Below are 25,939 nucleotides of genomic sequence, written 5' to 3'. Positions count from 1 at the left end.
AATCACAGGGTACAGAATCTGTTCAGTACACCAGCCACACTCCAATGTGGGTGGCATGTTGGGGGTGTATGTAGCAGGATCATCAGTATGGAGAAGACAAGTTGCAGCTGACTGGGCTGCCTCAGCCATTTGTAGGTGTGAGGAAGTCTAAATCTCAGAAAAATTAAATTGCCAAGCCCATATAACAGCAAGTGCATATTGAGAGTCAAGATTTGAACCTAGGTCTCATTGGGGAACATTGTCATTGCTGTGCCATGAGATCCTCTTCAAAGCACTTGCTGCCCAGACACAGCTGTAGGGTCTGCCTCAGCTGCAGAGTACCGCCTCACCAGGTCACTGCCCTTCTCAGGGCACCAATATCGAGAGACTAGGGAGGTAGGGGGTGAAGGCACTGACATTTCCCATTTCAGCCCAAACTGAAACAGTGAGGGCCAATACTTGCTCCAGAACGCCCTGTCGCACTGGCTGAGGCTTTGTTGAGTCTGCATTGCAGCTAACTCCTTTTCCTGCCCAGTCCTGCTTCCCACTTCTTTCATCATTTACAGATATTGATCCCTAGGCAAATATCTTACATCTGAAACTCCATCTTAGCTTCTAACTATGGAAAATCTCATCACATCTTATACAAGAGTTAGCTATAACTTTGTTTTAAAGTTTGTTGAAAAGTATAGACCATAACCTGTAAATATGAGTAACAGGGAATAAGGAAGCAAGAGATTAAGAAGTGAAAATAATTCTTAAAAGGATGAGAGTGATGAATGAGCTTACTTGAATTACTGAGCCTTAAGAATGAGCTGGCCAAACCTTCCACCTGGGATGGGGGCACGGTGACCCATGGCTGTGCTTATGTGAACCACAGGGTCCGGTGTGGACTTCATTTTCTCAGAAACAGTTTGCTGACTGGCCAGTCCACAGAAAGGGCCAAACCTCAGCAGAAACACACAGGCCTTCTTACTGTCACAATCCCCCCTCTCACCCAGATGAAGTAGACGGTGACCAGGAGACCCTATGTTAAATGAATTCACATTCCCTGGCCCTTTCAGGGAAGACCTACTCACCTTATTAAACAATAAAAAAAAATTAAAAAAAAAAAAAAAAAGAGATACGTGAAGGTGACACACACACAAAACCACCAGCCTTGAGTCATAAGCCCTGGCTCTGTGTTCCTCTCCTGCCGGGCACAAATGGAAGCACAGCATTCATGTCACACGACAGACATGGAGGCACCGGAAGAACAGATGACCAAAACCTCACCTTTCTAAGAAACTACAAAGTGAATCTGTCTCAGTTCAAATACATAAACTTTGTAAACAGAAAGAAAACAGATACTAATTTTAAACTCCCAAATCCTGGAAAATATCATCATCGCCACCAAAGGTCTCAGACTCCTGATATTTGTGCCCCCCTTTTTACATTCTCAACACCCCTCTAATAGGTCTTTCTTTAATACATACTTGGAACATCTTCAAATCCGTCCCAGAAGTCTCCTACTGTGGCTCCTGTGATGATTTCATTTGTCCTACAATTAACTAGGTCAACTTCCTGACTTCCAAACTCTTTCCTGAAGGATTCAGGTTTCCAAAGTTCAGTGTTTAATTTGTGATGCACTCCTGACACCATCACTGGCTAAAGAAAAGAACAAAGACTTTAGTTTGAACTCCCCCAGCTCTGTCCTCACACCCGCAGCAGCCCCTATTCAAACAGCTCCTGGTTTGTTTCCCTGTGGGTTGTCCTGTCTTAGATCCCAAAGTGCCAGCTTAGTCCTCCAAGCCCCTGTAGCATTCCTTGTGTCTTCAGCACTCATTTGTTAGACACCCTTGGCTCTCCAACTACATTAGTAAGATTCTAGGAGCAAGGATCATACCTTCTGACTCAGATCCCATTATCCACAGAATACCAGTGACAAGGCTCAGGGTCAGGCAGGATATGTGAAGGAAAGACAGGCCAGCAGGAGAGTCCTGACGAACAGGGCACTGCCACTGGCCTCTAGCCTGTTGTATGGACCTGAGTTTGCCAAGTCCTTCGATTATCTATGATAAGCCAGAAATCCTGATCTTTATGTGAAACAGCCTGACTGAAATACTGGTAATGGGCTCAATAATTTTTAAACATTGTTATGTATGCTGGTGGTCTGTATTCAGTCATTGTCATGAGTAAATTTTAGTTAGTACACAGGGCTGAAAAAAATTTTACATTTTTTTTTGTTGTTGTTGTTAAATACATACATTTTTCTGTGTGGCAAGTCCCCAAGTCCTAGCCTTGTCCAAGAGCAGTGTTCCTTTAGTAAGGACTCCATTTGGCTCAGAAGAGAAGCCAAAGATTCAGAAAACAAAAACCAAAACAAGAAAGCAGAGGAGGTCTACTTCTCTTTCACTATTAACCAAAATTTAAGACAGAACAACACTGCCCTATAAAGCAGGCCCCTTGGGAAACTACACACCGATTCCAAGATGACACCTCGCCCATCTCAAACTTCCTTCAGTTTAAGGCTTTAATTCATGGAAGAGGGACGCATGATTAATTATCATATTTTGTCCTGCTCCCAATCCCATCAGCATCCTAGTTATACCCCACTTCCCATATTGAGATGTGTCATGCAAAAATCAGAGTCTAAAATGCTCTCTCATCAAAAATCCAATGATGACGACTGGTCAGAAGCAGTCAAAACCTCATTAGAAAAGCTAGCTTAGGAATGTCTGCTGAAAAAAATAAGACTCACAGCCACACTCTGCCTTAATTCTATTCACCTTAAACTGTAAAGTATAAAAATAGGAGATAAAGTATATACCAGTTATAACTGAGGATGCAGGGAAGGACGGGTGAGGTTGTCAGAGTCTGCCAAAGGTACTGAGAAGGGGGATCTGAACGAGACTGGAAGAGCAGAGGACCCTCTCACCTGCCCTTGTTTCCAGCATTCCCTAAACACGTTCCAGTTGCTCTTGTTGTTAGGATCTTGCAGGCACAGCAAGCGATTGTCACACAGCCAGTAGTGAGGCGTGTCAAAGCCCAGAATGCTGGGCTTGATCGTCAGTCCTTGAGGCCTCTTAGATAAATCAGAAGACGTCTTATTTTGCACCAAAGAGGCAAAGATGTCATCAAGGATTTTTGGTGTATTCTTGAGTCCATTTTCTGTCTGAATTTGAGAAAAAACAGAAATCTTATATATGTCATTCCCTACCATCAAAAACTCATTCCTATAATGGTAGGACAAGAACACATTACATATCCAGGAGAGTCCAAGCCAGGACCCCAAGTAAGGTAAGGTCTGGGACCCTAGGACAAAGGGTAAGCCACCTTCCCCCCTTGACATCACAACCAATGGAAGCAGGTACAAGAAAAAATGTAACAATAGAAAATGGCCCAGCCCAGTACAAAAATACCATGAAGCCCACCTGTCAATGACACAGCCTTCTGTACCCAGGAAGGAAAAACTAAGTTTCATATCTCTCTTTCTACTTTCTGTCTCAATTTCTCTAGTCTCTTCCTGTTCTGCCTGTATTCACCTTTACTAAGCAGAATAGAAACAATACAACAAATGCATACCTTTCCCGCAGAGGAATTCAAAAGATTTCGGAGGAAACCGGAATTGTTGTTGCTTACAGGTGTCAAAATTGTGCTGTTAAAGGTATGGAGGACTGTGCTGGATTTGCTCAAAGGGGGTAGGGGTGGAAGGCATTTGATTTCATTCTTTAAAATTGGCATCACTGGTTGTTTTTCTAAAAACAAAACCAAAAAAGATACAGATGGAAAAGCATTCTAAAAGACAAATCCCCTCCTAGTCTTCTATTAACAGAATTACTTTGGAACTTGGTTTTCATTTACTAGAACTGAAAAACAGCATAAATACCAATGACATTGATTTAGACAAAATTTCCAACTGGTATATAAAGCAAATATCTACTATTCAAGCCGATACTAGGGTAAATGGTCTTTCAAACTTCTGTTTTCTATTTGTTTCTGGTATATAAAATACAATTGATTTTTGTAAATTAACACTGTAACTAGCAACTTTGATAGATGTTTATAAAATATAGATTTTTGGGGGAGTTTTCACATGAATAACCAGATTACCTACAAATATCAACAGCTTTATCTCTTTCTTTCCAACTCTAATACAGGACTTTCAGTACAATGTTTAATACTGATAGCAAGTATGCTTGTCTCTTTCCTGAATGCACAGAGAAATAGCAAAAAAAAAATGTAACCAATTTAAAAAATTCTATCATTTATGATGTTTGCAGTTTTATTGTAGAAACTCTCTATATTAACGATATTCCTTTCTGTTCCTTATTTAAGGTTTTTAAAAAATTATGAATAGGTATTAAATCTACTTTTCTGTGTCTCAGCATATGATTTTTCTCCTACTTTCTGAATGCTAGTGCTCGTTTCAGCAGCACACATACTAAAAAAATTTTAATGCTAAACTATACTGGCATTTCTGAAGCTCTTGTTCTTGCTGTATAATTCCTTTATGTAGAGTGTTAAATTTTAAGATGTTTGCATAAAAGAAACTGATCTGCAATTGCTCTTTCTTTTAACACCCAGAATCATGTAAATTCTAATCTAACTATCTGATTCTAAAGGCTATGTTCTTTATATTATCATCTAGCATCCTGAGACAACAGCACAGATGAGAAAAATAAAACTGAGGCCAGAACATTCCAATTTAGATGAAACATGAACCATACATAGGGTAAGGATAAAGGCAAAAAAAAAAAAAAAAAAATCTCCATCTCAACCTTACCTAGAGTTCTATCATCAACAAAAGTTCTCCTCCATGGTGTTTCATGTTGAAAACATACATTTGTATCAGGTCTCAGGGTGACTACAGGAACCACTTTCCATTCTACATGACTTCTAACCACACTGTTTTCACAGCAACTGAGGTTGCCAAGTCCCTCCGCAAATGGACTGAAATTCCCAGGAACCCAGAGGAAAGCAGGAAATGCTCACCTTTGTTTTCTTTGTTAACATTCCCACAGGTCAGGTCTGCCAGCCAGTTTAAAGGAGATGTGCTGGCTGGACAGGGAGGCTTTATGCTGCTGGATGCCTTGGAGGCAGTGCCTCCACCCACAGCCATCGGCTCCAGCACTGAGGGATTCTGCTGGAGCACAGTACCAAGAGTTGGTTTTTCTCCAGCTAAGGAAGTCTGCGTATAAAAGAAGAATTTTACACAAGCTGAAAAATTACATTTCCCTTTTCTTACCTTCTCCCCTAATAGGTCACCAGTAAGAGATAAATATCCAAAATAAAACCAACTAATAGCCCTGGATATCACCATGACTGAAGTAAGCTTTCAATAGAGAACTATAAAGTAGGAGAGATTTTTTAGCTTCTATATATTACTAGTGAAAACATAAGATATGTTCAGTGTTTAAATACAGTTAAGTACTATCCCCTCCGCCCCTTTATCACCCATCCACGCTCCAACATATCCCTATCGCTCCATTTACCATGTAGCTTTAAAATGACCATTTTGTGCCTATCTCCCCTGTGAACTCACACCAGTATCCAGAATGAGCACTCAAAACAGAGTTGCTGAATGAATAAATAAATGAGGTGGGGTAGGAAAGGTACAGCTGTGATTTCAGAAGGAAACTGTTCAGAAAAAAAAAAAAATGCTTTTGATTGAGCACGGTGGAGTAAACTTGAAATGTGATGAACATCTCTTAAAAGAAGTTGAATGGGAAAAATAATGGAAAAACACTTATCTGTTACTTTAAAAAGTGCCTTGACACCTCAGCTGGTCAGTTTATACACACATTAAGAAGGAAAGGATAGTCAAATTCCTGTTGTGGTCCCAGCCCTCCCTTTACATGTGATGTTATTCTGTGCTGCCCAATTATCAGTATGGTTCACTATTCCTCTATTACTGACAAGGAAGCTGAAACACACATAAATCAGTTCATTTGAGCCAAACCTATGCAACTAGAAAGTGGCAGAAAAAGAATGCAAATTTAGTTCTCACTCCAAAAATCCCAATTCTTCTACCCATGCTGCCTTTGACACCACAGCTTTATGTAAATGTAAAAAAAAAAAATCTGATTATTAAACACCATGTGGAAAAATGATTAGTGGGGTGCGGAGACATGGGGGGTAGATGTGATGGAGATGAAGGGGATGTCTCCAGGAAGATCATGAGCACCAAGGAAATGTATATTTTTTTTATGTTGAGTGATGGTACATAAAGATTCATTTCAATATCGTTTCCTTTAACTCTTCATATATACATTATAAGTTAAAACATACTTTAGTAATTTCAAAAATTTTAAAGCTTATTGGAATTTTAACTCTGCAAACATAAGAAATTTTTAAAAACTTTGACAGCAACTTATTAAGAAGACTTTAACAAAAAAGGTTTTTGCTTTTCCAAGAAACAAAAATTAAAATCCTACTAGAAATGGTACATATGAAGACCACAAAAGTAATGTGAAACATGAGAATGGGTCTACCAAGTGTCAAGTGAAACATATGAATTCTCCTTCCACCGACAGCTATCCCCACGTTTCTTTCGAATATACTACAGAAATGTGAGCGTTTTGAAAGCAGGCAGACGACAATCAGAAGGATGGTGAATCTAAGTATAAACAGCAATACCTGTTTTATGTCTTCCTTTGAGACTGGCTTCGAAAAGAGCTTGAATTGTCTGTTAGAACAGGGACAATTTGCCTTTATTCCCCATTTTGCTCTTACAGAATGAACAATGTCTCCGACATCATAGAGAGCTAAAAAAAAAAAAAAAAAAAAAAAAAAAAAAAAAAGGCAGAGACAAACATCTGAACAAGGATATTAGGTATTTTCAACCTCAACACTGCAAAGCAGAAACTGACATTTCTAACAAAATTATTTTTTAGCAACATGGTCCTCACACAGTCTCCTTTTCATCCTGCCAAGTATGTCTTTCTCCAAATGCACCATTTCTGTCCTTCCACAAAACTATTTACAAGACCTTAATCAAAAAGTTTTGGAGGCATTATTTAATACATTTCTGGACAATTTATGGTACACATTAAAATAAGGTTAGCAAGTAATTATATTATCCAAAGTAAAGCCTAATTACCAGCCCCTTTGAGCTAACCAAAACAAGGGGTAACGAAAATCATTGCACTACGTGAAATACCTTTTCCAGGAATAATCTGTGTTGGCATCAAGTTCTCTGGTTCGTGTATCTGACTCTTCACACATCTTATCCAAGAGAAAGTCTTGTAGGCAGCACCTGCAAATAACTGATTTGTAGTACCTGTTCTTCATAAACTCTGTTCCTAAATAATTCAGGAATCCATCAACCACAAAACAACAAAAGGCTTAATTTAAGTGTATAGGGATCCTAGAGCAAAATCAAATCAGTTCTCACCCTGTTGGCAATTTTTCCTCTTCATTCGGTAGCAATCCACACACACTCCAAATCCACACCGAGGACACACCCAGTGCAGGTTGAAGATGGTAGTGTCACACACATCGCACATTTCACGAACACCTTTGACAGCTCGCTTCCAAGCAACCTGTCCTACAAAAATCAATAAATCACTTAGTCTTGGGAAGGAGAGGGCTTCTGGAATAAAATGTGTAGGGAGAGGGGAGCTGATGTTATTCCTCCCTCTGACAGGAATGCCCATTAACTCTGTTCACATTCCAAAGCCCACCTTAAATCCACTCCACCATCAGGCCTCTTCACACTGTAAACAGTCAAGTGCAGTTTTACCCCCCTCTAGAGATACATCAGAATCCTTGCTTAGGCTGTGCCTGCTCCTCCACCTCTCCCACTCCCCCTAAGAAGCGCTGTACATTGCAGGTGCATACTTAATAAGTACCGCTGGCTAAATCAATGAAAAAAGCAGCAGTGATTGGTTATTCTGGAGTTCAGAAGTGGATATCACACGGCAGTGGTTCTTCATCTTTAGGGTCGGGAGCCCCTTTAAGAGTCTGAAGGCAGCGTGGACTATGTTTTTTCTCCAAAGGAAAAAAAATGGACCCAGATACATACATCCAACATTTGGTTATCCACGGATGCCCTGAATGCACTCAGAATGCCAGTTAAAAACCTCAGGGCCCTTAGGGAACTGGGAGGCAGCAGCACATTAACCCAGTGGGGTCACAACAGTCCAGAGTTGGCTCCTTCATGGGCCAAATTTAAGAACTTATTTTGTCAGTGCCAGAAGCGATGCAGGTACACCCAGAGGTGACTGACACTGACCAAATATCCAACGGATTTAAGGCATAGTTCAGAATTCTATCAAGCAGCATTTTCCATTCTAGGGGCCATGCCCTGATAACTGGAGAGAACACCCTTCCAGGACTGGGCAGGCCATAGGATTCTGCACTATTAACGCAGAAATGCCAGATGAGGTGACCAAATTAGGCATCGGAAAGCTTTGATCAAAGAGTATGAGCACAGGGAGGAATTTCCCTGGGTCACAGAAAAGCCCAATGTCGGCTGGTCAGAACACTTTTTTTGATCTATCTTTCTCTCTCTTCTGAACAATACTAGATCAATAATACCACCTTCTTATTCAATGGAGAACATCTTTTTCCTAATCCAGTCTGTGATCCATTCATTCATTCTTCAGACCACAATGCAAATGACCAACCTCAGTTTGCATAGAATTAATCCAATTGCTGAGTGAACTTCTGCCATTTCATTATAATGCAGTAGCTCACTGCATATACACAAAGCTTTAAGGTATTTTGCAAATGAGATTTTATGAACTTCACCTTGGTCACCTGAATTAAGACTGTTTCATTAGAGAACAGTCCGGGATCTCTCAGCCACGATTTAATGATTATTTGTCATTGCAAAGACAGATAAAAATGTATTAAGGTTGACATTTGCTTCCTAAACTCAGGATGAGAGGAATAACCCCAATGGGGACACATTGTAGGCATCTTTGAATTATCACTCAAAATGAGCTCCTCTCTCCAACTGACCAGCTAGTTAGAGGAGATAAAAAGGAACAGAGTAATCGAAAAGGCAAGGAGGAAAATGGTAATTCACATTTAAATCTCCATGGACAGAGTTTCTTATTATGCCTATTTCTGGCTGGAAAAAATAAATTTTTCAGATGACTCACCTTCAACAAAGAAAAAAGCATTAGTTGTTTAAAATGGCCCTGCTGATTCAGGAATGAAGCTACTAATATATTTCAAAGAAGTTTTCTAAATTCCAATCATTTGGACCAGTTACCACCTCGACCAGTTACTTAAGAATTTTTCTTTAACTCTACCTACTTTTACTTAAATGTATATAATAGAGAAACTTCGTATATCTCTACCAAAAATAGAAAACCAGTATCATTCATCCTAAACAAATTATATGAAAAACAACTTTAATAAGACTGACCTTATTAGAGCATCTGCCACCCAACAGAATGGAATGATTCTAAAGCAGTTCTCTCCAGCATGACTTTGGCTGCCCTAGGAGCTAAACAACCCCATTGCCCTAAGTAGCTCTAAACTGGGAATGCCACAGTTCTCATTCCTTGGACTCTAAGATACAACAGTACCCCTACCTATCCAATAAGTTATTTTTGTGCTTAAGCTAGCTTCAGTTAGCTTCTGGTAACTATGACCAAAATTCTTAAGATTGGTATGTGAGGCTGCTTGTATTGCCTACGTAGTCTGAAAAGATATCTATCAGAAGAATGGAAAAGCTTCACTTTTAACTTTCAACTGCTTGGGGGGAAAAAAATGATGGAAGAAAATGTGAGACTTAAAAGAGATGCCCCTTAGTGCTTCTAGCTGGGTATCTCACTTTGACAGAGGCACATAAACAGAGGTATGCTGTCCTCCCAGATGCCATACCCTGAGATGTCACCCTGTAGGTTCCAACAGGTTACCTACACTGATCCCTATGGCTCACTGGGCTGCCAAATCAGTGTAAGAGTTGACAATATCTGCCCACACCCAGTTGGAACCTTCAAGCAAGCATCTCCTTAAAACCTTGACTCTAATAGAATCATCTTCTGAGCTTGTTTTCATTTTCATTCCTGGACGCTCCCCGCCCCGTAAGACTGTCATTGAAACTTTGTCTTAAAATAAACCAACCACTCCTTTGGTAACTGCCCCAAAACAAACCCCACAGATAGGTGACTGACACTGATGCAACCAATAGGTAGACTCTCTTACTAAAGAAAAAAAATGCAACCTCATCACAACAAAGTCATCTCAACTTCAGGGTGAAAATGAAACCCATGCAATTAGGACATAGCTATCATTTAGTAACAAAAATCAAGTTGGACTCAAAAATCCTACCCCCTAGGAGATGCTCTTACTGTGTGGCTCAATAGTTGACATAGCTTCCTTTTCAGAAATCACCATTTGACAGAAGTGGTCTCCAATGTTGGCCAGAATATATTTTGCTGTGTCCAGATCAGTCCCCACAATGTTTTTGGCTAAAGGCAACCATAAGCCAATTGCTTCACTGTCATACTTATTTGGTGTTAAGAAGCCTTCTACCCGCAACACACCATGCTTATTGAACTGTAACCTAGAGGAAGTGGAGGGGAAAAAAGTACGTTACATACATAGAATTAATTTACAACCTGTAGTTTCTCCTTAAATGCTATTTAAATCAACAGATTCCTTCACAGTTCTCTATAATCTCCATGGCTAATTACAACCAACTGTTATTTGGCAACATCAGTAGAAAGACGAAGTTTTCAAAAGACCAGAGAGGGGGTGATTTGCATTCAAACCACGATCTAATCATACCACCTCCAGAAACAGCTATTGAACCACCAGACATGGGGCTCAACAGCTAGGACAATCACAAGTCACCACAGAAGTAAAACAATAAACAGAAGGTGATAATTTGATCAGATCTGAATACGACTACTGCTTCAAGAAATACGCTCCACAAGGGAAGGCTAACCCTGGACAGTCACTGAAGCTGTGACCACATAGATCCATAAGGTATTTAGCACCAATATGAATCCTTCAAATTACAGTGCAAGCTTCTAGAATGACAGGCAGTGTTAAAATGGGCGTCAGTATCTAAAAAGGTGGAGTAAAAGGCAGAATACTTGCTCAGTATTCTCCTTCAATATTTTTGACACCTGAATGTGTTTTCTAAGCTATGTATTTGTTTTTAATTTAAACACAACATTATATGTCAATATAGTTGGAGACACAGGAGTGCACATTAAGCACATAGTGAAGTAGGATACGATAGGTACCACCATCATTAAATTTTACAGGCGCCAGAGAAGGAAGTGTTGACTATGAGGTTTGTGGGGCTAATATAAAGAAGTCTTCATGGTAGAGATAGTAATTAAGCTTGACCTTGCAAAAAAAAAAAAAGGTAGTCATTAGGGAAGAGAAAGCATGGCGAGGAAGCAATATTTCATACAAAAACAAGAAAAATGCAGGGATTTGATTTCTTCGCGAGTCACTGAGCAGTTACTGAAACTCTTTTGCACCTATGAGACACACATAAAGTTCTATTTTAGAAAAACTGTCTGTCCAGAAAAGCATAGAATGAAGTGAAAAGACACGGAAAGTTGCATAATACGCAAATTTGTTTTAAGTAGCCAAAGGAGAGATTTAAGTTTTTAATTGCTAGCCAAAATTACAGATAGTCATAATATTAAAAATTCAATCTAAAAACCATTTCAAAGGGGAAGGTGATGACAAACAGGACCTGGCCATTGAACTTTACCATTGAGAACTTACCCCCTCCTATTTCATCTGCAAGAGAATTTAATGAGAAATCTGAAGAGGAAGCTAATGACAGCGTCATTCTTCACTAAACATTGAGGGGTGGGGAGGGAAAGCACTGTTTTAAACAAAAAAGTGAGTGTTCTAGTTTCTACTAGACTGGCTTCTACCATGCAACATTAAGGAAAGGCACTTTCCCCTTCGAAGACGCCAAAAATGAGAAAACAGCTAAGTCATAAAATCAATGATTTTTAGATAGCTACAAAACAGTCATTTAAAAAGGCTCTAATAATATTCAAAATAAAGAAAAAATTATCCCCTTCTTAAAATGCTCTACAACTTACACTCAAACCAGTATTTCATGAAATCCAGTTACACCTTTGACAACAGAAGAGCCAAGACATGAAATTGAGTCTATAATAAGAATACATAGATGTCGTTCAAAGCATACCCATTTTATGCTTTCTTAAAAATATACGTTAAGTACCCACAAATGCAGATACACCCTAACACATTTACCTGTATTAAAAAAAAATTTCTTCCAGAGAATAGAATAGAGAACCTTTATTGAGAACTTTCACTGAGCCAGGTGTTACTCAGAATATACATTAATACATGTGTATGTTAACATGTTAGTAATTATCACAGCTCTAAATGCTACATACATATTTTATCATGGTGCTTCTGCAATTTACTCAGGAATGAATGGGGTAAATTACTATCTAAAAAAACCTAGTTCATTAACTAAGCCTGAATTTGAAAGTTACCAGCACAAGTATAATTATCTAAAAAAATTATGCATTTAATTCAGTTTATAAGTAATCTATAATCTTGATAAAACTAAAAGGGAGAAGGAAATAGGAAGAAATTAAAGTCAACACTGCTGTTTATAATGAGAACTAGCTAAACCTGAAAGTATCTAGATTTCTGAGAAAGTGAATCATATCTAAAGTTCACCTAATTATATGAGAACAACACTGCTCATTTATATATCAGAAAGAAAGAAAAGAAAGAAAGGGGGGGAGGGAGGAAGGGAGGGAGGAAGGAAGGAAGAAAGGAAGGGAAAAGAAAGGAAAGGAAGGAAGGAAGGAAGGAAGGACTGCCTTTCTTCACTGAAGATCAAGAAATTAAGAAAAATTAATTTGGCTTTTAAAAAATACAATATAAAGATGAAAATATGTCTATAAAGTTGGAAAAGATTTTTAAAAAAGATTTGCTTCTTTTTGCTGGCAAAGGTACACAGAGACAGGAATGCTCGAACCCTGCCAGCAGGCAAAGATACAACCCTCCTCCTGCAGGGGAATACGACAGAACATGTGCATCAAAGCCTTAACCCATTTCTTGTTTAGAAAGAAAAAAGTGCAGCTCAATGCCAGTGTTAATTTAATTTTACATAAACACGGTCTTTGAGGCTGAAGTAAATCTCACTGGTTTTCAATGTGAAAATAAAATATAAAAACTGTTCTTGGAGTCATTTCTAAACAGAACTTGTCTCCAATCCGAATGTAAAAGAAATGTATACATAAATCCAATTCATCCAATGAATCTTTGGCTAACAACTCTTTGAAAATGATGTTAAACATCATGCACAGGAATGCTCCATTTTCTAGGATTTGACATTTTCAGCCATTGAGAATTACTGTTATTTTGTAAATGAAAAAACCACTACTAAAAACAGAATGCTATAAATAAAATTATGTCATTTGTTTCCAAAGACTACCCATACACTAGAGAGATGCAAAATAATAATAAAAGCAAGATATTTCATGGGCAACTTTGGGGGTAAGGTTAGGACTGTAATCCGTGCGTTATCTTGGGGTCAATGTTGCAACCACAAGCACTACCAGCAAGTATCTTAGGGCATATGGGAAATGGGTTAAAAACATGCACATCTTCTAACCCGGTATTGCCACTTTCAGTATTCCTTCCAAAGTAAATAATCAGAGACATGGACAAGGAGATGATCATTCTGACATTATTTTTAGTGGCAAAAAATACAAAATAATCTTAACACCAGCAAGAGAATTGGTTAAGTAAATTATCAAACAATGTTAATACAGGTTCTTACATAGTTATGAAAAGTACTTGCAGAAAAATGCTAACATGACCAAGTGGTTCCTATCATGTACTGGGAAAGTATTTGGGAAAGTAAGATTGAGTACAGTATATACAAGCATACCTTGGAGATATTGCAGGTTCAATTCCAGACCACCACAATAAAGCGAGCATCACAATAAAACAAGTCACACAAATATTTTGGTTTTCCAGTGTATACAAAAGTTATGTTCATATTATATATTATGTGTTTATATAAGTTATGACTATTAAGTATGCAATAGCATTTTCTCTAAAAAAAGAGCAATACCTTAATTAAAAAATACTTTATTGATAAAAAATGCAAATCATCATCTGAGCCTGTTGGAAAAATGGCGCCAAAAGACTAGTTTGACACAGGGTTGTCACGAATCTTCAATTTGTAAAAAAATGCATTATCTGCGGAGCACAATAAAATGAGTATGCCTGTATAATACACCAACTAGGTATGCTTGTATATATTTTACAACTATATAAACACTAAAATACACAGTCGTTATTTGTAGTGGTTTTCCAGAACTTTCAGCATTATTCTATGTGTTACTTTCAGAAAGAAAAGTTTGTATTTGTAAGTTTTGCTTTAAAAAAATTAAAAGGGAAAACATGAAGGACATAATAAACAACATGGTCTAGATTCCCAAACTAGAGATTAAAAATAACATCTCTACTCTTTTTAGTTCTAGATTTACTGTTGATAGGAGCAGGGGAAAGCATGCTATAAGGGCCCAGATTATCTGAATTTTTCCCAAAATGCCTTACCTCCTAAAGTGAAAGAAGCGACAAAACACAGGCGAATCTTTCTGTTGTTCCTTATCCTTGCGAAGACTGTCCAACCGACACTCCCGGCATTTGGACAGTTGTGCGACAATGTTTATACAGGAGTCATCCTGTACAAAGGCCTCACCGCTCTGTTGCAGCTTCTTGAGTTTGGCTGGGTCTGTCAAAACCGACTTCCGGGATGGGGCTAGGAAAACGAAAGATTAAGGAAATGAAACCTCGAAAATTTTAAAATTACATCAATATGACTAAATTCTATTCAAAAGGCCAGTTTTCCCAAAGGGAGAACTCCTCAATTACTGGTTCAATTGTCATTTCTAAAAATGAATTAACTGAAGACAAGAATCAGAACAATTTGAAAGTTTTACTCTCTTTTTAATTCTCATTTGGTGAATTCTTTTGGGAATTTAGGATCCTAAATTCAGTAACCAGACCCACAATTCCAAGTTGTGTATAGTTCTATTCATAAACCTAGATAAAAGAAATACTTCAGGAAGATTTTCTAAATCAGATACTTAATTCAAACTCTGTAAATGCCCAGATTCACCTCGACAAACAGAAGACTTGTATGGAACTCAATCCCATCACTTTTCATATGCAAAAAAGGACTAGTCGAGGGTGTGTTCTCTGCAAAAGCTAATCATTCTAATAAAAAAATAAAAATCAAATAGCTCTCCTATAGGCCCCCTGGTCTATAAAATAAGAGCTATCTTCTAAATGCTCTAAGAGATGTCACTTGATCCTTGACATGACTTCAATTTCCTTCACACATTAACGTTCCATTCAGGATTAAGAGCACTGACTAAAGACAGGATTATAATTCTAAGTAAATACATCTTTGAAGTGTTAACTTATAATGTGCAGAAGAATTAGAAAGGAAATGTTAACATGGTTTCTAAAGAAAAAAAAAGCAGAGATATAACAGAAAAAAACAATCATTGTGCTAACCTAAATAACATAAAAATGAATCCATTTATAAGTCAAGAGCCTTAAGAAATATTTCATGTAAAACCAGAGAAAAGACTTTTTCTCAAGGTTCAGGGAGCTGAGAAGAGGAACATAGATTCTTAGGCAAACAAACAAATGAAAAATAACAAAAAAACCCAAAACGACTTCTGTGGAACCAGCTGAGAGATGGTTGGGAGAGACTAGTCTTAGAGGAAACTGAAAGCTCTTAAACCAAAAAAGGCTACAAATAAAATAAGCATCTTTAATAATTACCTTAGAAGTGATCTCATCTTACCTCTCTTTTAAAGGACTAGAGCACACTGTAAAATGCTAAATGGATGCTGTCAGGCCTTGATCCCTTAAACGTTATTCAGTTATAGTAAAAGAGAAGGTAAAGTAAGAAAGGAGAAAAATAAAGAGATCAGTAGTTCAAGGCAGAATTTTAATTACTCAGATATTGAAAAGACAACATCTTTTGAATTGCACCAGGTTTTCACAGACCATGAGCAAAGAGCACAAAGGTTATCTGTTCTGTCCAGGCTTAAGAGAGGAAATACCTATAAATAAGCAACTTGAATTACCTAAATCTAGCTCTCTAGTGAGGAGAGCAATAGTTGATCCCATCGATAATTCTCTCAATTCAAAGCAGAGCCAAGGGGGAAAAAAGCAACGCCAGCTTCTGAGGAGTCATATATCTATCTGACAGGAAAAAAGGCAACTGTTCAACTCCAGCGTGCTTTTGTTTCCTAGCTCCTAAGCAAAGCAAAGGTGCAACAGACAGGAACAGTTTCCAGTTGTCTTTCCATACCAACAAGCAATAAAAATGACAACAATGCATAGATCCTGGTAGGCTTCTGATCACGCTCTCTCAGTCCTCAGCCAAAAGTCCAAGTAGACAGGATGCACCAGGATGAGACCAGGTTTATTTCTCATAAAATCACTTTAGATGGGGCACAGTTACACAACATACTGAGACAAAGCTGGACTCCTAATTCACTTATGTACCTATATATAATTTGCTTACCAATGCAGAAATTTTACTGTTGTTTTTTTCCCCACATATTAAAATATTTTGCCTCAGAAACTAGCTGAATGTGAGGGCTGATGACTCAAAAAGAATAAAGAAATAGAACAGGGATATACTTATGAATATTCACTTTCTTTAGGGAGTTACACAACTCTTGAAAACAGTATAATCTTATGCAATTAATTTTATGTAAATTAATAGCTATATCAACTCAAGCCGCAAGAATGAAAAAAGCTGGGTTAGAAGTAACACAAGGAAAAAAAGTTCATCCATTCCTCCCACTCTATATCAAAAAGACCTACAGTCAAACCCACTCATCTAGCCCTCTAGTTTCAGAGGCCTACAGTAAAACCTAGAGTGTAGATATATTCATTTCTTATCAAAATCCATACTAATTTTCCCATACAGCTGATAATTATCAAAGGTATTTTTAAATTGTAATAGCTCTGAACTTTTGACATACTGAAGCCATTTAGTTCTAATTCTGGTAAGAGTTTCTGATAACTACCATCATTGGAATGCATCCCCAAACCTAATATAATAAATAAACGATATACGGTATACTATTTTCTCAATAATAAGAGTATTTAGTTTTAAATTGTAGGTGCAGCAGGACCTCTCCCTTAAAAAAACTCTCTCCAGGATGTTTCAACGTTGTTCTTAACCAAATGTCCCTTTTTTAGAGGTGGTGATGTAATTATCTGTCTTAAAAAAAATTTCAGATCTGAACTACCTGTGTGAGCATAAAGTATCTATCACCTCTTCCACTTCAACCTAGAGGTTACAGAAAGATCAGTGTTAAGGCTGGAGATAAAATAATTATCAGATTCAGGTTGTTTCAAAATTATTTTCTTCCAAAATTAAGAGCCCTCTAATTATCCATAAAAAATGAACCAGTTAAGTCATATGATAAATATCTATAATGGAAATCTTACAGCTTTTTAAAATGTTGACAGACATCTATACTAATTCACAGTACAATACAGTTTATCTGTATTTCTATACACATGGAACCAGGTCTAGCACAACATGAATCACTTGAGACGATTTTGAGATTTTACTATCTCTTTTGAACTTTTGTGATTTTATGAACTTTTTCTAGTCATTTTCATATTTTTTTCTCATAAGGTAAGACAGAGCTATATATGTAACTGCTACTCATAAAAATATGTAGAAACACTCACCATTCTGGATTTTATTGTTGCTTCTTGTACAGTAGCTTTCATTATCAACTTTTTCCTTTAAATTCTGTGACCGGCAACCTAAAGTTGAAGCTTCTACCTTTTTTTCCATACAAGTATTAGGGCTATCGCTATTGATACCTGCTTTCTCTTCTAGCCTATCTGAAAGAACTTCAGATGTGGAAGGTGCATGTTCTAGGTGCTTCTGCAGTTCAGGAGTACTGGCAATTTCCAATTCTGCTGTAGAAGAAACTTTTGTAGGCAAACATGCCTTGGGAAGGCCAGTTGATGGTTGTGGAACAGATTCCAGTATATTTTCCTGATCGGTGTTACTTTTCAGCTTGGCACAGCTACCTTTTGGTTCACTCAGGGTTTTCAAGTCTCCAGTTCCAATCTGGGAGGACTTTGAAGAGAGCAACCCTACTTTGCAGACATCTGGTTTTGTTCTCAGCATTTCGGCCTTCTTATTCAGACAGGAATAAGGTTCTTCTGGTAAACTCTGTTTATGACATCTGAAAAAGACAATACGGAAAACTAACATCTTATGCCTCTTTTATCTCTCCCTTACCTTAGGGAAACCAGAATGAAGAGGAAAATTACTTATATTAGAGAACTGAGGACAGGTTTCTGAGCTGGAGTTAAAAGTAATCAGTCAATGGCTCTGCAAAAATATTTTTAAAATATCTTAAATATTGAGAAAATCCTCAATTGCTTTAAGTTAGTTCAACTTCTTACAGCATAAAGAACCTTAGCTTTCTCTAGAAACAAACTGAGTATCACATGGAACTAAAATCAGCAGTAGCACAAAAGCTGGTCTTGCTGTAGATATCATTTGACCAGCCCCAACACTAGATAATTTCATTGTTGAATGATCAGTGATCAGGACCCAAAGCAAACAGAAGAGCCAACTGATCATATGATTGTATACAGAATGATTTGGTACCCACCCCACCCCTTCCACTCAATACCCAATCTTAATAGAGGTACCCTTAAGGAACTTTTTGTTTCTGCAAAATTCATCCTAAGTTCTTTCCCCAGCAAAACACAAAGTTCTTTACCCTGTTATACTTTTTTCCCCTGACTCTAATGAATGATTTCATTCTTGAGGGTGTTTCTCATTTAAGCACTCAGACATCTTTGCTGAACTTACTATTCCCTCTTTCTACTAAGACTGCTCCCCTTTCCATCCAACTGCTGTGTGGTCATCCAAGCTCTACATCAAAAAGCCTACTTTCCTCTCAGTGAACCAATGTGCTCAACCACTCTCCAACCTTTTTGCAGCAGTCTTCGAAACCTGCCTTTTAACATCATAGTCTCTCTGACACATACCTTAAATCTTTAACTGTTTGCACCCCACCATCCCTCCCAAAAGAGATCCTTCCCCTTCCCTTAAAACTCTTCATTCTGTTCACCTGTCATCACATTACTCACCTATAACTAGGGTTTGAGCTGGCGAGAACTATTCACTGTAACCATGTCTTCTCCATACTCCCACTGACCTCAGTCTTCTATGATCAATATACACTTACCTCCTGGAAAGCAGACAACTATTCTACAACTGTCTGTAGTATTTCAATTGACTGTTCTCACTTTATCAAGACAAGTAAGCTGCTCTTTCTTCACACCCCCTTCATTTCTAATGTTTTCTATGTATTCTGTATGCCTATGATACTTTTCACCTCTGAAGGTATCTGACTGATTTGGAAACGCTAATGAAAAACCTCCCTGGACAACCTGAAATATAATGAATGGAAGGTCACTACACTAAAATTACCAAATTTTAGCTATACTAATTCTATGAAACATTGAATGTAGAAGTCTTATCACCTGAGCAATGTAAGCTTAGATAGGAAGAACCATGGATAAAATAGTTTTTTCTTCCTCTTATTATATATAAATATCTTTAATAAATACCTAAGAACTCACCCTTGAAGAAATTTTGCTCCAAGGTTAGGTGGAGGGTTGGCAGCCTGGGGAGTACTCTGTTGTCTTGGGTCCTTACTAGGTGGAGTCGCTGCAGTACAGCCAAGCAGTATATCCTTAAAAACTGTTGGGCGAACAGACTGTACAGGACACCCACTGGGAGAGGCCTACAAGATACCAAACCAACAGACAATAAGAGAAAAAGTCCCTAGTTGGGAATTATGAAGTGCTAACAAGATTCACGTTTATTTGGTTGGTTTAGTACCAAACAAGCACAATACCTTCACCAAATGAAAAGAACATGACAGTAGAACAAGTGATAAATCACAAAATTAAGGATTTATATCTGAAGGCTGTTAATTAAATCACTCCAGCTTTTCATAAAACGAGTCTTCCTATAAAAGGTCACAAAGGATCTTTTTTCACAAACCTCTGAATCATTATGCCAGGAAAATGTGGCTATATGGCAATTACTTTAATAATACAATGCACAGAAGTGAGATCTTAACAGTCTTCAAATGGTGGCAGCTTCACATGCATTCAGTTTAACATTACTTGAGTGCCCACCACGCACTTACTGTGTAGACTGGCAGGAGACCAGACCACATAGGACTCTTGTAGGCAGTGGTGCCTACTGCATACCAATATAAGCCTTTACAATGCAGTAAAGGTTGAGGGCACGGTTCTTGTTCTTATGTGGCTCATCAAGTCACAAAGGTCATCCCACGCTGCAAAAAATATCAAGTCAGGGCTATGGGACAAAGCTGAGACATCCGACCCCTTCCCTTTTCACATAATTTTTTATCTTTACAAAACTATAAATAATGGGCCACTTCTTCCCAGTTTATACACTATCCGCAAAAATAAACTTCCCACCACAGGAAGAAAAGGAAGAGATTAAACTCAATCCAGACAACTAGTCAATGACAAAACCAGGCGAAACCCATTCACCATCTCTACCAACTCCTGCATATGTGCTTAAACTTCAAGCCATATGCCTTTCTCATCCTTATTTCTTTCACACCACAATGACTTTTACATTTACCTTACCACCAAATCTAAACTTGAATACTCTTCAAAGTTCCTTCACCTTCTAGTTATTAACTTCTAAAATCAGATACGGAACTTTTCTTAGTAAGCTTTAAAACCTCATAATTCTGAATATATTTATATGCAGTCTACTCCTGAATCTTTTCCTTAGACATTTACTCTAGTGGCCTTGAAGACTATTATGTGCTATATAGAAATATCTAAAAAATAAGAATTTACTTAATTACTATCAAAGTTTTGGCATAGCTTCAAATTATTTTAAAGTACTAAATTATCTGATCCTATATTTTACTATTTTAGTCAACTCAATTTTGGTTAAATATTAGTCTAGTGTTCCCCAAGCTTTGGCTATTTTAAGAATATCCTTGGGACAGCCAACTTCACCTCTCTGGGCCTCAGTTTCCTAATCCTTAAAATGAGGAAATTAGATCCTTAAAATAAGGAAATTAAATGAGGAAATTAGTCCTTTTCAATTCTTTTTTATAATTCTCTGGTAATCACCCAATAAAAGATTAACCACCCAAAGGTTAACTGCAGGTCATTTCAAAATACTTATTCAAGGCTTACTTTTACTAAGCATCTTCCCTCATATCATCTTCCTTATTCTGAATTATGTTTAGACTTAAGGCACTAATTGGATACCTTTTCTTGTATTATCCTCCTGAGAGTAATGTATCTAAGAAATTTAGATCATAAACTTAGGCATAAATTTTTATTCTGTACAATATCTACTGAGATGCTTGAGTCAAAAAAACCCTCCATCTCATTTCCCACATCCCGTCAATGAACCAGTAAATCCTGCCTCTATTTCCAAACTATTTGTGGAATCTATCCATTTCCTACCGTGCCACCACTACCACCATCTTTCCCCTATACCACATGTCTCCTAACTGGCCCAAGTTCCTTCCATTTTTGCCTGAACCTTCTGCCTCTTACCCCGAATTTATTCTATGACAGAGCAAAAAGTATAAATCCTTATAAAATATAAATCAATCAGATTATAGCAGTCCACAGCATACAAGAATTCTATGTGGTCTGGTCTCCACCAACCCCTTCTACTTGTCCACAGTGCTCCGACTGCACCACCTTCTTTTCTGGTCTTCAGATGTTCTAAGCTCTTTCTCGTCTGTGCCTTTGTGCTTGCTATTCCCGCTGTCTCGATAGTTTTCACATGGCTGGCTGGTTCCATTTTTTCACCCTCAAATCTGCTCAATTGCCACCTACTCAGAGTCTGTAATCACTCTTTCCAAAGCAGTGCCCACAAGCCAATCCCTTACTCTGTATCATATCACCATGTTTATGTCTCTTATTGCATTTTCACACCACGAAAGTACTTTAACTTAAATTACTTTTTTACTGTCAGTCTCCTTACAATGTAAGGTATACTCCTTAGGTCACAGACCCTGCTTGTATCAGGTTATATGTTATAAAGCTAGCCATACAGCAGATGCTCAATAAATAAGACTGGTGAAATGAACAAACGCTGTTAGCACTTAATATTTCAAAATAGCTATAAATAGTTCTTATGAGTTACAGATCAAGAGTCAGGCAGTAACACTTACCAATGTTTTTACACATATTAAATATTCAATAAATATTTGTGGGAAAGAGGGATGGAAGAAAGGAAGGAGGAATTGGTTTTCACAATGGTGACTCATCACCATACCAAGGAAATGATTTTAAGAGGAGTGTCAACAACAGCACAGTTGTTAAAAGTACTGGGTTTTGGTATTAGACCTTGGTTTGAATCCAGTCTCTGTCACTTCCTGGCACATTATTTAACCTCCCTAAGCTTCTGTTTCCTTAATCATAAAATGAGAGCAATGAAGCATACTTTATAGGGCTGTGCTTTACCACAGTGCCTGGCACATATCTCGAAGCAGAAAAACATCATGAAAATTTTTTCAGTTCAGTCACCATGGGTTAGAAGTACCAGAACTTAGAATGTTTTCCCTTTAAGAGACTGAATGAAGTACATCACCCTACACCTTTCCTAAGGGTTAGCGCAATAGGGATAGGGCTTCCAAAGCCCATTTTCATATGCTCAGCACTGCACTGGCCTCTGACTTGACAAAGGTCAAAGTTTCTTCTTACCTGAAGAGTTTTCCCTGAAGGTCTTCTATACCAGTCATGGCAATACTTCCTCCCTGCCAGCAGACGGAGATAATATAATTGAGTGTATGATGGTATTCTAAAAAGGACACTGCTGGCTTACACTCTTAAGCAGACTCTCCCAATTAACCAAGCAATGTTCTAACTATGAGGACAGTCTGCTAGGCAAAGAAGACCTTCAAGGAGCCAGATGTTACTGGCAAACATAAGCCTTTCTTATCCAAAAGTATTAATCAAAGCAATCAAGAGTCTTGTCTATCTAATCCCAAACTCTGCTATCCAAAGAACACCCTAAAAGTAACCACCATGCCATTCCAACACATCTGGGAGGTGCAAACACAGCAAGATGTGTGCAGAGTTAGTTACTATACTCACCTTTCACTCAGTCATTTATATGAACTCTCTTTCCCCACATCCTCCTCTACCTCTCTCCCAGCTCTTCTGAAATCTAGGCCAGGCCAGTGTTTCCAAAACTTGCCTGATTACAAGAATCATCCAGAATAAAAAAGAGTATTTACTGATATTCACAATACACTGTAAAGGATTCAAAGGGGCTACAAAAGAATACGATTTTTAGTTTAAAGGTGGGGGAGGCTCCATGAATATACAAGGGGCGGGGGGGAGAGACAAGAGGAAGACAGGTATTCCGAAATACAAACTGTGAAAGTCTCTGAGAAGCATGATTACAACAAGTGATGTTTCTTTACTATATTTTTCTGGGTTAACCAAAATATTTTAAATGAGAATTTTTTTTTAATCTTTTTTTTTTGGGAATCTTTATTTTGACAATAATTGTACTATAAAAGAGAATAACTTTAATAAACAGAAATTTCTGAAAATGTCAATACCCAGGTAAAAATATACACCTCTCACTTTAGAATGAGAAAATGGTTAGTACAGGGTTTAAGAGCTAAAACAAGACATTTTTATAACACTGAATTTAGTTTTTCATTTTAGATGCAGAATCTAAGGCTCAAATAAGTTAAGGGAGGACTAACTTCCCAGCCAAAGTTCAGCCTTTTTTAACAAAAATAGCTCCTGTAGTGCCCAAGAATTAGTTTAGCAACACAAGAACCTACTGAGCTGAACAATATGCTGAGAGAGATAAAAAAAAAAAAAAAAAAAAAAAACCCCAACATGTTCTCTACCCTTTAAGAATGTGAGTCAGATAGAGAGGATCACTTATTATGTATATATTACATTTCACAAGTACCTACTTGAAAATTATTAACTGACTTGCTCAATTATCTGTTCTATCACTGATAAACCTGACTGACACTCTGAAGAATTGGCGTCTTCCCCTAGAGGACCCCACTGACCCCAGTCCCACCGTATCCCAGGTTGATTCCTTCATGATCCATTAGGTTGCCACTTTCTAGTCCTTCGCTGCACACCTCTCCCCGCCCAATAACATAACATGGGCTATCCTTTTCATCATGCCAACTATTCATACTAGTGCATTCTCCATGACAGGCAATACCCAAACAACTTCTTCAAACTGGCCTTTATCAACTCTACCCAAGATTGCTAACAATTTATCCAATGTCAAAACATGACAGGTAATTATTCTATAGTTTCTATTTCAGCTTCTAATACTGTGGATTACTTGACAATATCTTCTGTGAGCTTAACTCTAAGATGCAATAATCACTTGTCTAACATCCTTACTGTACAGTCTTTACTACAGTAGTTCCCTTTTATCTGCTGTTTTGCTTTCTGTGTTTTCAGTCACCTACAGCCAAAATTATTACATAAAACGTCCCAGAAATAAACAATTTATAAATTTTAAATTGTGCACCATCTGAGAACGTGATGAAATCTTGCTCTTTCCCACCCAGGACATAAAGTATCCCTTCGTCCAGGGTCCAGTGTATCCAACCGTACATGCTACCCAAATAATGGTCACTTAGTAGTCAGCTAGGTTATCAGATCTACTGTTGAAATATCATAGTGTTTACATTGAAGTAACTCTCAATTTACTTAATCATGGCCCCAAAGCATAAGAGTAGTGATGTTGGCAATTTGAATATGCCAAAATGAAGGCACATACTTTATCATAGGTATATTATATATAGTAAAAAAATAGCGTATGTACGGAATTTGATACTCTCCGTGCTCTGAGGCATCCACTGGGGGTCTTGGAACGTATCCCCAATGGATAAGTGGGTACTACTGTACATTACTTTACCCTTGTAAACATTAAGGCAAATAAAAGGTAGTAATACTAATTTTCATAATACCTCTTCATTCCTTCCTGAACTTGATCAGGCCTACACGCTTGGAAGGAAGAGGTATTAGATACCTTGATTTATAAAGTTTTTGGCCAAATATCAAAGTTCCTGTTGCCTATAAAAAGGCTTAAGATTCTGGAAAGCCAATCATTCCCAGCTGCCCAGATTAAATAACTGTGTAGCACAGTGCCTGCTTCACTTTTGTTGACGCAGTCCTGATCTATAACCCTAGAGATTCAATTAAGTGACCCTGACCTACTCCCATGCCATATCTCCTTGCCTTGCTCCCCCAGTCCCTAAAGTTCCCTCTAAAATGCTGCCAACAATCTTAATAACATCAACTTGGTGAATTTCAAAATTCTAAATTCAAGTCTGGTGTGGTACACCATAAAGGTGTTTTTAATAATTATAACACAGGAAACTATCCATGTTAACATGTGCATTTGGATACCTAAGTTGTGAAAAAGTTATCTGCACTTAAAGGTTCTCGGAATTAAATTTACCTAAAAGAGAAACAATCTTAAATTTCTTGACCCGAGTTCTAACTATTTCAGAACAGAATTAAATCAATTCTTAGAAGGCTATACTTTTCTGGGCAGAAATTAATAATGGCAAACCAACCATTTCTCTCAAAAAATGACTGTATTTGTTTACCCAATTATAAATGACCAAACCTTTTTATTATTGAGGAGATGAGAGTCCGATTTCGCCACCAAATCTACTCAGAATTCTAAAGTTTCCTGCCCTCTTCTCATGCCAGATATTCTTCTGATTTGATACATACAATTCAGTTTGCCTTCAAAAACACCTCCATGTGGTAAAATCATCAAATCTATTGAGAAGTTTCAGAAAATATCCAAAAAAAATTTTTTTACACAAAAAGAGTGAACCACAAACTTATATTATCTCCATCTACTTGAACATAGAAATTATGGCCAAGATCT

At 37.7% G+C, this 25,939-nt stretch overlaps 1 protein-coding gene across 4 annotated transcripts in view; it reads right to left on the bottom strand.

Annotated features, from left to right (window-relative positions):
• The window catches only part of KDM3A (lysine demethylase 3A), a 54,486-nt gene that overhangs the window by 15,728 nt on the left and 12,819 nt on the right, over window positions 1-25,939 (bottom strand). For all 4 annotated transcript variants that reach the window (XM_016136462.2, XM_016136482.2, XM_016136467.2 and 1 more), the window contains exons 9-19: window positions 19,606-19,769; window positions 17,683-18,191; window positions 14,506-14,710; window positions 10,269-10,483; window positions 7,355-7,507; window positions 7,121-7,216; window positions 6,598-6,725; window positions 4,954-5,149; window positions 3,544-3,716; window positions 2,897-3,133; window positions 1,455-1,626 (exon numbers count right to left, since the gene is read on the bottom strand). In XM_016136462.2, coding sequence (XP_015991948.2) covers window positions 1,455-1,626; window positions 2,897-3,133; window positions 3,544-3,716; window positions 4,954-5,149; window positions 6,598-6,725; window positions 7,121-7,216; window positions 7,355-7,507; window positions 10,269-10,483; window positions 14,506-14,710; window positions 17,683-18,191; window positions 19,606-19,769 — 2,248 coding nt within the window. The remainder of the gene's footprint in view (window positions 1-1,454; window positions 1,627-2,896; window positions 3,134-3,543; window positions 3,717-4,953; window positions 5,150-6,597; window positions 6,726-7,120; window positions 7,217-7,354; window positions 7,508-10,268; window positions 10,484-14,505; window positions 14,711-17,682; window positions 18,192-19,605; window positions 19,770-25,939) is intronic.

The sequence above is a fragment of the Rousettus aegyptiacus genome, unplaced genomic scaffold (genome assembly GCF_014176215.1).
Source record: "Rousettus aegyptiacus isolate mRouAeg1 unplaced genomic scaffold, mRouAeg1.p scaffold_m13_p_7, whole genome shotgun sequence".
NCBI classification, from domain to species: domain Eukaryota; kingdom Metazoa; phylum Chordata; class Mammalia; order Chiroptera; family Pteropodidae; genus Rousettus; species Rousettus aegyptiacus.
This window is presented reverse-complemented; position numbering and strand designations above follow the sequence as displayed.